Source organism: Xiphophorus maculatus, chromosome 14 (assembly GCF_002775205.1).
Source record: "Xiphophorus maculatus strain JP 163 A chromosome 14, X_maculatus-5.0-male, whole genome shotgun sequence".
Lineage (NCBI taxonomy): Eukaryota > Metazoa > Chordata > Actinopteri > Cyprinodontiformes > Poeciliidae > Xiphophorus > Xiphophorus maculatus.
The window spans coordinates 2114254-2127357 of record NC_036456.1 but is presented as its reverse complement, the minus strand read 5'-3'; the positions used below and the strand labels follow the sequence as shown (position 1 = coordinate 2127357).

Here is a 13104-nt window from a genome sequence, read left to right as displayed (position 1 = left end):
CTGATCTAAGAATCGTTTCAGCAGCGGGAGATTTGGTGAACTTCTCAGCTTTAAGTGATTTGACGTCTCAAGCTGTGTCGACCTTAAATCTGGGTAAGTCTCAATTCAGCACAGAGCAGCCAGGTCTGAGATTCTCTGTGCTGCAAAGAGACTCTGGGTAAAAAAAAAACCCCTGGAGAACGATTAAAGTCAGCAGGACGTTTAGTTGGGTTTGCGCAGGAAAACCAGGTGTAAAGATCTAATAAAAAAAGTGATTTTTAGTGGTTTGAATAACAGACTCTTAGGTTTCTGTTGTTTTGGCACCTTGACCAGTTTTTTCTGCGGGGAGTTTTTTTTTTTTTTTTGCTCCAGTCTTTGATCACATCGTAATTTAATTCATAAATAAGATTCCTCCAGGCCATATTTACTGATCTGTCTGTGTTTGAACCTTTTAGGCAGCAGATTTACAAATAGTAGAAAGAAAGAAAGCAAGAAAAACATTTTCAAAAAAACTACTGATAATTTCTAATTGTCTTTTTTTTGTTGTTGAATTTAATAGATGTCTGGCAGTTTGTCAATGTTTCTCCCTCATAATCCCTCTGATAATATCCAGCTCTTGAGATCGACGTCTTTCTACGAAACGTTCCACTAGCAGTTCCTTTTAGTCGACGCTTTAGTCTCCAGGCCTTCCAGGTTCAATACTCCCTTGAAAACCTCTTCCTTTTGACGACCGTGTGGCTCATTTGAAGTCAAATAAATGTGTTGGAAAAAATTGCAACCATCCTGATAATGCCCCGCATTTCTTCTCCCTAGCCGGTGAGGTTTCCACCATGACGATAGGACAAGTGAGTCGGTCCCGCTGAGCAGCCCCATCTGTGACCCCCCACTAACCCCCACATAGCAGCTCTGCAAACTGCAGATTCTTTACGCCAGACGCGTCTGGCCAGTATCATCGCTATTATTCACCAACAGCAGACATAAAAATGGGTTGCCCTGCTAATCAGGGAAGTACGAAGGAAAAAAAAAAAATGGCGAAAGGAATTGGGAATCAAAACTGATGATTCAGCTGAGGATTCAGGATCTGTGGAGTGCAGTTGCTATAGTTTGGCTTCAGCCATCAACTTCAGAACTTTCAATGCCTTCATTTGTTCCGGACAGAAACAGTTTACGCGTTGTCAAGAACTCTGAGCCTAATTTTTCTTCAGTTCAGCTGAATAAGACTTGTTTAGAGCCATAAATCGTCACCTTCCTAAAATAATTGACTAAATCATCTTTTGGGGAAAAAAAAATGAGTGAGGCCATTATTTTAGGAAGGTGACAAAATGTTACATAGTCTTTAAAAAAAAAGAGAGAGAGACAACTTCAGGTAATGTTTTTGTCTTTTTTTTCCCAAGAACCTCATTTTTTAGGTTTTTAAAATAAAGGAAAAAAAAAGAAACTTTTGCAGAAAAGCAGATGGAGATGTCTGGGGAAGCATTATGCAAAATTGGCTGTTTTGAGATTTACATAATGTTTTAATGTTAACCCCTCTTCAAAAACATACCAGGAGTGTCGCCTTGATTCTTTCATGCATCAAGGCATGAAAGAATCAAGGAATAAAAGGATTTGAGAAATCCTTTTATCTCCCACGGCAACCATTCAGCTGTGGAAAGCACCTTGGTGGATCTAGCTCCGCCTTTGAGACACAGCTCCTCCTGTGTCTCAAAGGAGGAGTTGTGTCTCAAGAGTGAGGCGGAAGCTCACAGAGTGACTCCCCAACTCAGCTCCTTCAGACTAGCCAGCAGCAATTAGCAAACACCTGGTGGAACTGCTGAGCTCATAATATGAGCTACTTCTCAGGGCAACACTGGTAAAAACGTTGTTAAAGGGTTACTAGAGGAGCCATGTTGAAGAAAGCTATTTTAAATATATATAACATAATTTTTTTTTACAAATAAAGGGCCCACTACTTATTTGATTGTGCTATAAAATGGCACTATGTGCTTGGAAAATACATAATACTGCCACTTTAAAACATTAATTGATTCTGTATCATTTTAAGCCAGAGTCAAGTTAAAGACTCCTGGTCTAGAAAATGTAAAATTTGTCACATGTGAGCTAAACGTGCTGAAATTAAATCGACACGTTCTGTCCAAAGACAGTAGAAAATTCCTCTCTGCGTTCTCGTCGTGATATCTGTAATACTGCCTCTGCTTGATGCAGGAGGCGATGGAAAGCAAAACGTCGATGTGCATAACTCCTGGGAGTGCTGAGTTTATACATTTACGCAAAATCATTATATATTAAATCAGAGATGAGAGCACTTTTTCCTTTCAGCGAAGCCAGCTGTTTTAGTATGATTAAAGTATGAATAATTGACAAAAGCACCGAATATGATCCCAAATCAGACAACATGATTCGGCTGTGTGTTTTGTTTGAAAGCTCTGTTTTGGTGGTGCTAATGCTAAATACGGTCATGATGTAAAATGACAACGCAGAGCAACAGCACAATTAGCTAAATTATACTTATTTGCATTCTCGTCAAGCACCGCAATTTTGCCTGCATTGTAATGAGCCGAATGTGGAGAGAATAGGTTTTTATTCGGAATGATTGCCGTATTATCCGATGAGTGGCGGAAAAACGCTTTCCTCGAGTGTATCCCAGATCTGATTTTTCTCACTCCCCAGGTAGTTATTGAACTATTAGTGAACAGGTTGCTGTGACATTTAGAACAGTTGTTTCGTCTCATCTTCTGAGCTTTGTGTGCGCTGCTAGCAGAGTAGCTCTCACACCTCTTAGTGAAATCCAGGATAAAACATCTTCTTTTTTTTTTCATTGGATTACTCATGCTCTATTGATATCAGATTATAGAGACTCAGTATTTCAAACACTATACGATTTAGTTTGAGCTTTAACACACAGCCTCCCAGAATTTTGAATATGGTAAGTCCTGTTTCTGCACGTCTGTTAACACTATCTCATAGTTTCAGCTTACGTCTGAGTCTCTTGATTCCTCATTCCAACCTGGCACCGTCGACTCCCTCTGCAATCAAACATTCAATGCAGAACGTGTAACCTTGCAGAGAATGAAGAGTCTGGAGGCAATTAAAATGAGACAGGAGTTATTTTTAGTGATAGCGCCTGAAATGAAAACTGGTTCAGCAAAGGAATGTTATAGAATATCTATGCCGGGCATGGGAGAGAGGAAGAAAAAAAACACACAGGGCCACTTGTAAAGATCAAATGGCTTATATTTGGTACGTTTACCAAATGGTAAAATGGTGAATGTACCAAATGGACACAGAACAGGAGCAAAGAAGAGAGAAAAGGAAGACGTTCAGAACACGTCTTCGGTTGTTGGCAAACAAGTTGAACGAGCTTCAAGTCCTAAGCCTAATTGAATTGAACTAATTGAACTTTTGGTAGTTTTATTATTAGTGTTATTACGAAAATAGCACCTGTCCAGTTGAAGTTTTCTAGCCCGTTTTTAACCAGTCCAGAATCCAGTTGAAGCAAACTGTCTCTTTGATCTTTTTTCCAAAACCGTCAATGATCAGTACTTTGGAGTTCATGGCTTAGCCTTACTGTAACAAGTGCACTCTGCAGTGAGTATCCTCAGTCTGACTAGCACCAAAGAGAGCAATGCACCCTAGGACACAGCCCTGCCCATCGCTGGCGTTTAATCTAAAATCTTCCTTGTTTCTCCCCTTCATTTCTTCTAATTTCTCTCCTCTCTTATCATTCTCTACTCTTGCTCTATTGTTCCCTCTTCCTACTTCTGTCTCTCTTGGCCGGTGCCTGCACTAGGTGACCATCTCTGTGGATGGTATTTTGACCACCACTGGCTACACCCAGGAGGACTACACCATGTTGGGCTCCGATGACTTCTTCTACATCGGGGGAAGCCCCAACACGGCAGACCTGCCTGGATCACCAGTCAGCAACAACTTTATGGGCTGCCTTAAAGACGTGAGTCTGTTTTTGTTTTATTGAACAATACCAGCCAACGTCTGTTTGGTTCCACAGTGAAATGCAGTTATAGCAGCATAACACAGTTGCAGTGAGAACATGTTGGATCGTAGAATAGTGTCATCCTCACGTTTTTCAGCGAGCACCTTTGTGTTGACTGACACCGTCTCTAGAGATTCATCAGCGTGGGCAGATTTAATTCCCATATGTTGGAGTGGGAGGTGTCAGATGCACAACATTCTGAATTGCTTTCCAAGTGTTTATTCCCTCTGTGGTTGTTCTTGCACTTTCTAACCCCGGTATAGACCAAACACTTCAGCAGAAATTAATAACGCCACAACAGGCTGACGGAGGAAGCGGCCGTATTCCGGTTTTATACCGTCCACCAATAGGATTCAGTTCAGTTCGTAAACAAAAATATGGCTTTAATGCCGTCAAAGGTTTACCACAAAGATGAACAAGCTGTCATGAAGCCCAATCACGGCCCCAACTGATGTTCTCTTGTAAATGTAATGGCTTGTATAGACGCAAAGCAGCATGGTACTATCTTATATCCTCATAAAACCTTGCTGATTGAATAAGTAATTACTTTTGCCATCGCTTTTAACAGCTCACACAGTAATCACATCATCTCTAACTTAATTATGCCTTCAGAATTACATTTTCATTATTTGGCTTGCCATCGGGAGGTTCCCCTGTGAGTCCTAAACCTCCCAAGGCATTTAACTATCCTCTCTCTCGTCAGGACAAGACAGGATTTATAGTCAGTGAACAGACAGAGCACGGTGAAGGGAAAGGATGAAGAGAATGGGAGAGAAAACAGATAGCAAACAGGAAGAACAGGAGTTGAAGACAAATAAGCGCTGTTAGACAGCGAAATGGAAATGGAGTTGTAGGGCTTTCTGTTGCCGCAACTTTAATTTTTGAGACTGGAGATATTTTCCGACTAACCCATGAATATGATTCGATCAAAAATGTTCCAGAGAGTGGTTATGTCTCTGTCTGCAGTACCTCCAGTATTGCTGTGTGTTCAGCTTTGTCCATCCTCATATGAACTCTGACTAGTTTCATTGTCCCTATGGAAATACGGACAATGCCTTGATACGTCACAGTGAAGGGTGATTTGCGGTATTAGTTTTCCACTACACAGCATTTGACATCTGGCCTAAGAAGTGAATTTGTGATCTCTTTTGTACATAACTCATTTAGTTTTTTTGTTTGTTTGTTGTTTTTTTTCACGTTTGCGGTGCCCCTTCGGTAGCAGACTTAACACAAGACTTGTTATATCTTCCTTTTAACAATGTCTTCCTTCTTTCCACTCCCATAAAGTCCAGATTTGTGGTGTGTGCAACTAGCAACATTAACTGTAGATGCCTGAAGCTCCCCCAGAGTTATTATGAGCTGCTTCTCTGGCTACTGCACTGCATGCCTAGCTTGTCACATTAGCTGAATGTCCCTCTCTTGGCAAGTTTGTAGTTTTGTTGTAATCTTTCTTTCTTCAGATGACAAATTGAACGGAACTCCTTGAGACGTCGAAGCTGTTGTTGGTGATTTAGAATAAAGCCCTGCTTTAAATTTTCCCACTACTTCATCCCTGACCCGGTTGCTGAGTTCTTTGGTCCCCTGGGTGCTTTTTGTTCACCAGTGTTTTCTAACAAACCCCTGAGGCCCTCACAAAACAGATTGATTTACACTGACATTAAATTACATGCATTAGGCAATCAGATGACTCCGAAAGATATCAGAGTGTAGGGGGTTTAATGCAAAAGCATCTTGGATGAGGTTCCGTACAAAGTGGAGGAATTTTAAATATCTCGGGGTCTTGTTCACGAATGAGAGAAAGACGGGCATTGATAGGCAGAATTGTGAAGCATCTGCAATGATGAAAGTGCTGTATTGGTTTGTTGTGGTGAAGAGAGAGCCGAGCTAAAAGATGAAGCTCTTGATTTTCCAGTCAGTCAATGTTCCTGCCCTCATCTATGGTCACAAGCACTGGGTAGTGACTGAATGAAAGCAGTCGCTTTAAACACAGCTAACTAAAACGTTTGGTGCGCTAATCCTAAAGCACTAAACACAAACATTAGTAGAACGAACTTAGAATCCAGAAAAAAGTCTTCCAGAACAGGAACATTTAGTTTTTATTATTACTTAGAAACTGTGGAGTACTCATTACTTTTAACAAATTTAGAGCATATTTAGAAAGTCCAGAGAATACTTACTTACTTATCTAGCAACCCAGATGTTGCTAGATAAGTATACTAGAAAATACTTACTTACACTTATTTAGCTACCCAATACATGGATTAGAACTTGGAACCCAGAAAAACTACCTTAACAACTACTTTTTAGACTCCTATTGTTCCAAACCAGAAAAGGAATCAGACCGGATGATACTTACTTATACGTATCTACCAACCCAGAATAGAAGTATCTAGTTTATTTATTTTGGAGCAACATTATTAGCTTTTTTTTCTTTTGCTCTTTCTTTTAGTTTATTTTGTTTGTATTTTCTTTTAGTTCCTGTAAAGCACTCTGTATTGCCTTGTTGCTGAAAGTGTGCTATATAAATACAATTACCTTTACCTGTAATTACCATTAGTTCCACTAGTATTAAAGCACTATGCCAACATGTTATTTAGCAGAAGCTAATGTTGAAGCATTAAATTTAGTCATATTGATTTCCAACATTTGTCACACAGTACACTGTTGTCAACAGGGTTACGATATTGTACACCTACCTGCATGGTATGAGCCTCGGGAAGCCATTCGTTGGAACAGATCTTTCACTCACGGTTTCAGCTTTACCATTGTTGAGTATTGCTAACTTTGTTGCTAATTTTGTCCAATTGACCACAGTTTACATTCATAAAGTAGATCTACAGGCTGTAGTTCTATAGCAATAATTTTGAGTACATAATAAATGTCTTATGCTGTGCAGGATCACTGGTGGAGATTGTAAGAAAAGGAAATGGAATCATTGAATAAACAGTGTTCGCCCACTTCAAAATAAGAGCATGACTACAAATGTGCAACTACTAGTAGAATTCTTAACAGTTAATAACCAAAACTTTGACACAGATGTCGAACTTTGTTGAATTGAAAGTTTACAAAACAGCCAATTAGATTAGTCATTTGAAATTTATCCGCAAAAATTCATTCAGGGGAAGCTAAATGCACTAAATTTTTTCAAAGTTATCAAATGCACTAGGCAAAAAATTAGCTCTGCCATTCGTCGATAGCTTCGACGCATCTTCCAGCATGTCCCCTGCTGAAAATAACATACTGTATATGATCTGCCATTTTTCAAACAGGTTTGTGTTTCTGCAGTAAGTCATGTCTCAAACTGGCAATGAAAGATCAGAACAGTTTTACTTTAAGAAATTAATACAAAGAATTGTTTTAAATCACCTGTTTGTGAGCACTGATAACATCCAGTTCTTTCTATGTGCTTAGTTCCAATTTTTTGAGAGATGCGTGATTACAATAAACGCTAAACTAAACCAAGAGAATTTCTTTTTCAGTCCAGTGAAACCAAGTTTCTTAATAAGAACCCACACACGTATTTCCAGGTGTTGAGAAAACCTGCATTCGGAATGACTTGGCGCTCCAGGTAGCACTGAATTCGCCGAAAGTAAAGGCGTACCCTTAAACCTGCCTTACACTTCTTTTTCCCAGGATTTGTGCCTCATGGCCTGACAAATTCAGTTGCAGTCAAGCTCTAATGACTCCATGATCTGAGCTGAGTCAGAGAGGCAACCACGAAGAAAGGCGTTGAGAAAACCTGCAATCAGAGTGATTTGAAGCTCCAGGTAGCACTGTAGCGGCTGAAAGTGAGGAGGGAGACCTGCGAGTGAGTGCGGGGGTGTAGACCCGCAGTGCGTTTCATCCTGTGCTGCTGCTTCTGTGGCACAGCTTGGATTATCACTGGCGTTATGGTCCGGGGCAAGGCTTTCATGCCTGCCACCGTGGTCAAATGCCTTTGATACGGTTGGCCAGATCCCCCCTCCCTCCACCCCAGGCAGCACAAATCCAAAGGAAGAGCACAGCAAGAGGAGAGTAAAAAGAGGCACCAAAAGAGACACTGAAGTCATATGAAGTTTTTTTATTTTTTTATTTGGTGGGCTGGTGTTTGTGCTTCTTCGTGGGTGTGGGAGTGTGTGTGTGTGTTCAAAGTCACCCCACATGCTATGATCATACTCCGTGTGATGTACTTGGTGCGTGTGTGCTTTCGAGCCTCCTCCCAGAGAGGTGGAGCGTGAAATCAGGTCTCTCTCTTTCCCTGGGTCTTGTTTCCACCGACTCTTCTTCTGTGTGTCACCATCTGTCCCTCCCCTGAAACCTCCGACGCTCTATTACTCTCCCAGTCACTGACCTTGCTATCACCCATTTCACACCAGCCGCTCCATCAGCGCCCGCGCTCCTGCTTGTCCTTGTCACGCCTCCTGTATTTCTCTCTGCTTGTCTTTGTCCCTTCTTCTTCTTTCGGCCTCTCATCTTTTCCCTTTTTCGCAGGGAGACGGTTTTGTGTAATTAAGTCCATAGCAGAGTCTTTGGTACAACCTGCTTCTCCATCCTGATGGGCAAATTAAAAATTGATTTCTTCGATTGATTCTGTGCACTGGGTGAATGCTCTTGCCCTCATCTTTGCCCTCACTCGCTCCTACTATTTTTTTTCTCTTTTATTCTGTCCTCTTTTTTTCACATTGATGTGCTTTCTTCTTATCTGCAGTTCCTTCTAGTCTCACGTTCATTGCTCTATAAAATCTACTGGAGCTCGTCCACCAGCAGCTCATAGACACCACAAGTTAACTTTTACTTGCATTTCTTGTCAGGATGAGGCTACCAGAGGTATGTTAGTTGACAGAAGTGGCCCTCTGCTGCTGTAGTCTCTCTACTTCAAGGTTCGCTGAATGGCGTTCTGCAAAACCTTATTCAGACTTCTGGTTTACAGAAGCGTCAGCAACTCTAGAAACCCAGTCTACTTGTTCTTTCCATCCAACCGCCGATACTTTCTGTTTTTCGGACTACTCTCTTTAAACTGGAGAAATGGTTCTTGGGTCACAATTAGAGCCTCTCTCTTAGGCAGTTTTCTGGTAGATCTGGTTCAAGTGAGGACCAAAAACTGCACACCTCCTAACCTGTGGTGGCGCTGCAGCAGGAACCACAGCAGGAAGCAACATGAAAACCTCTGAAGACATGAGTGCAACTTCCTTCTTCAAACGCAAGCGAAAACGGAGTGGCATCAGATTCTATCGGTTGTAGGAGTTCTGCTTTGTCATTGGTAATAAACCATGAGCCGTTTGTCCTGCTAGCACATTTGTTTTGGTTGTATTTACCCAGAATGCTCTGCGCTGTAGTCCGCTTCCTGCATTTGGAGCGGTCTCTGGTCCGCTTGGCATTCACATATGCATTTGAACCGCACTTCAACAGAAACGAAGACTGAGGTTTTTAGGCGGACCAGAGTTTCATTTTATGGTCCGCATTAGAATTTCTAGGCAAATGAACTAAACTTGGATTAAACCAGATTTAACAGCTTTCTGTGTACACTTTCCATATGTACCGAATTCAAGCAAAGAAAATTACAGAAGTTAAGAGTTGGTGGTGTTAAGAAAGCAACTGCAAAACAAACAAATAAAATAATGAGATGACCAATGCTATTCATCACTCATTTTGATGTTCCTGGAGTGTAGCTGCTCTCATCAACCATGCTCATCAAAAACTTAAGAGAAAACTTCAAGGTTGTTTTGTGTCGCTGTAAAATGAATCCTACCAGGCTGACTTTTGTGGAAACTAAAATAAAAACCCGAAGACACGCATGAATATTTACCTTCCTCTTAAAGCTTTTCCCTCCTTTGCACTCTTTTTTTTTACTTCTTTACACATTATCTCAGGCAAGTTCACGCCTTATTAGCTGCCAGTTTTAGTGTTATCGTGGCTAATTACCAGGACTAATCTCTGCTGATGACAACATTAGGAGGTGTACAGTACTTTGCGGTGGAGCTGCCAATTGAGAAGATGATCAAAGCAGCCTTAAGTTCAAGAATAAACTACCATTGAAGTGCTCTTGCTGAACATTCTGTCTTTGGTTTGAGAAAGAGAGGTGAAATAGAGAGAGAGACTCTTACAAGAGGTGGGATGAGTATTGTTAACTACACCTGTAATGATGTGACCTGGTGAGTAATTTTATCAGCCAGTCGTCTCTCAGTGCAAAAGGGGACAGTGGAGGATTTTCCGACATTCGTGAAGGTACATAAGAGCAGTTTCTCATATAAGTATCAGCCAATCACACAAAATTAACCACTTGAGTTCTACGTTTCAAATCTCTCCCTGGATATTTTTTTACTTATTTTAACTGTACGAAGTTCTTTAATTGCCCTGTGAGTAAATATATTTGCCCCTTTATCCAACTTTCAATATCTTGCAGTTATTTTCGCAATATACCGTCTACTAAAAGAGTGCCCCTCAGATTAATTTCCCTCCGTGCTACGTCGGGAGTGAAATTACCGTAATAATATTGAAAAGTGCAACGTCTCCCCTTTCAGAAACCGTTGGAATTTTTCAGCTAGCTCAAAGTGTCGCGGAATTACGGTACTGCAAATTTGGCTGTGTCATCACCGATCCGTTCAGTCTGGAAGGGTTAAAGAAATCATTGTCGATTTATGAGTGTCACCCTAATATTTCCTTCCCTTTCTACCCAAAAAGAGAAGTGGTAATCAAGGTACGGTACAGCTGAATTGAGAACACGCTTCATTAGGAATTTTTGCCTCACCTGCGTTCTGATCAAATTCCAACTTTTTACCTGCTAATCTATGACATGCCTCTGTTTAGGCCTCGCCTGCTGCATAATCTCCACAAACTCAACACTATCACTAATCAGGTAGAAAGAGCAGGTTGCTTCCCTGTGATTTTGCAGCAACAAAACAACCTCCTTAACGTTGTAGCTTGGATACCGGCATAAGAAAAACAACAAACAAACAAAAAAATCAAGGGAATGTAGAAAAGGCATTCTTCCACTCGGATGACTCTTACCGGGTTTGTGTAGGTGTGAGTGAGCACGAGGAGTGAAACAGGAAGAAAACAACAACTGAGAAATCTCAGCGTTTTTCGCAGTGTTGCCTTGAGGATGGTCTGTGGAATGCTGTGTACTGTGTGCGCAACAAATGAAAACAAAGTCAAAACTAAGAAGACAAGAGTTTATCTCGCCTGCAGCTGCTAATTTGTTCTGAATACACTCGGTAAGGCGCAGAGGTTCACACAGTTAAAGCGCAAACAATAAAGCCGTGCTCCATCAAAGGCATTCGGAGACCTTTAGGCTGCAGGCAACGTTCACGCTAGTCTGCTTTTGGATTTCCCCCAGAGCCTTTATTTATTTTTTTGCGCGTTGTGTCGTCATTTATTTTGTCGCTTCGTTCCCTGAGCTGGGTTTCGTTGGTGCAACAAATTGGTTTGCACATTTTCTGGTGTTTTGGAGAAACAGTGAGGAGTTCATAAAGTGTTAATTGCGGATTGATGTGCCCCCCCCCCCGCCTCCAAACACACAGTCCTGACTGTCAGCATTAAAATGAATGAAGGTACATCTCGGATAACGCGTTGCCCCGAGTGGTCGCTCGCCGTTTGAGTTTGAGGCGAAAAGGCTTTTTCCTCAACAAATAATTCAGCGTCAGTAAACCGAACATTTATCTGTCTTAGATGTCTCGCTAGAGGTTCTGTTCACCTAATGCAAGTTCTGAACTAAAAAGCCAAGAGAAACTCTTTCCTTTTTTACCCATTCAGCTATTTTGGGCACCCTGGCTACCCTCGGAATCTGATTGGCAACCCCCACCAGAGCTGTCAGTCTGTCTGTTCATATTATACCGAACATAGATTTGAGTTTTGGCCACACACACATTAATAGTTTTTTTTGTTGTTGTTATTGATTATTTCAAATCTATTTTTAAAATAAAAATGGGGACATTACGTATTAATTAACATTTACATTCAAATACATGAGATTATAGCCAAGTGACCAATTTCCGTTCCAGTCCCATTGGCAGATTGATGTTTATGATGTTTAATAATAATAATAAGAAAAAGCGGCCTCACATGAAATGTTGCACACATAAAATGTCTTCATAAGGGAGAAAATGAGCTAGTTAAACTATTGTTTTGCAATTTGTAGTCGAATTTGTAGGCATTTTAAATATAAAAAATGACTAAGTGAGACGTGTGCTTACAAAAGCATACTTCTCATATGCCAAACCCTGTTGTGCTATGTCTCCTACAGGTGGTGTACAAGAACAACGACTTCAAGCTGGAGCTCTCCCGGCTGGCCATCGACCGCGACCCTAAGATCACGCTGCACGGCGACCTGGTGTTCCGCTGCGAGGACGTGGCGGCTCTCGACCCCGTCACGTTCGAAGCTCCCGAAGCTTTCATCTCGCTGCCAAAGTGGAACACCAAGAAGACGGGCTCCATCTCCTTCGACTTCCGCACCACCGAGCCCAGCGGACTGCTGCTGTTCAGCCACGGACGTCCTCAGGGGCCCAAAGAGCAGAAGCCCGGGAGGGAACTGAAGACCGATTACTTTGCTATGGAGCTGCTGGACGGGTATTTATACCTGCTGATCGATATGGGCTCTGGAAAAACAAAGCTCAAGGCCAGCAACAAGAAGGTCAATGACGGAGAATGGTGCCATGTGGATTTCCAGAGGGAAGGGAGGAAAGGTGAGGAAGCAGGATGAACCGGAGAGAAATAATCTAGAGCTGCAGAGAGTAGGAGTTGTTGTGTTTTTTTTTTTTGTTGTAGTGTTGCTGGAAAATGCGATGATTACAGTCAATGTATGTAGCACACATGCTACATACATTGAGAAGAGACATTTAAATTGCTTGAAAGACCAAATGTAAGTTGACAGTACCATAGTGGAATATTCTTGCTTTGGAAATTTAGTGAAATTTTTAAAAAGTGAACTAATGGTGTCTCTTAGGATAGAATAGAACATGCTTTATTGCTGAAGGGTGTTCATTGCATAACAGGCTAGCAACTGCCCAAACAGACAATAAATGCACATATTATTCACATAAGCAGCTAGAAATGTAGGCTTAACATAAACAACAGTTTTAAGAAACAACAGAATACCAAAGTTATTTCAAGAAGAGGTAAAAAAGAAATTAGAAAAATCAGCAGTAAGAGACTGGGTA

The 13104-nt window shown here is 41.3% G+C and overlaps 1 protein-coding gene across 7 annotated transcripts in view; it reads left to right on the top strand.

Annotated features, from left to right (window-relative positions):
• The window catches only part of LOC102219889 (neurexin-2), an 813998-nt gene that overhangs the window by 352255 nt on the left and 448639 nt on the right, over nucleotides 1-13104 (top strand). For all 7 annotated transcript variants that reach the window (XM_023346052.1, XM_023346050.1, XM_023346051.1 and 4 more), the window contains 2 exons: nucleotides 3767-3928; nucleotides 12192-12630. In XM_023346052.1, coding sequence (XP_023201820.1) covers nucleotides 3767-3928; nucleotides 12192-12630 — 601 coding nt within the window. The remainder of the gene's footprint in view (nucleotides 1-3766; nucleotides 3929-12191; nucleotides 12631-13104) is intronic.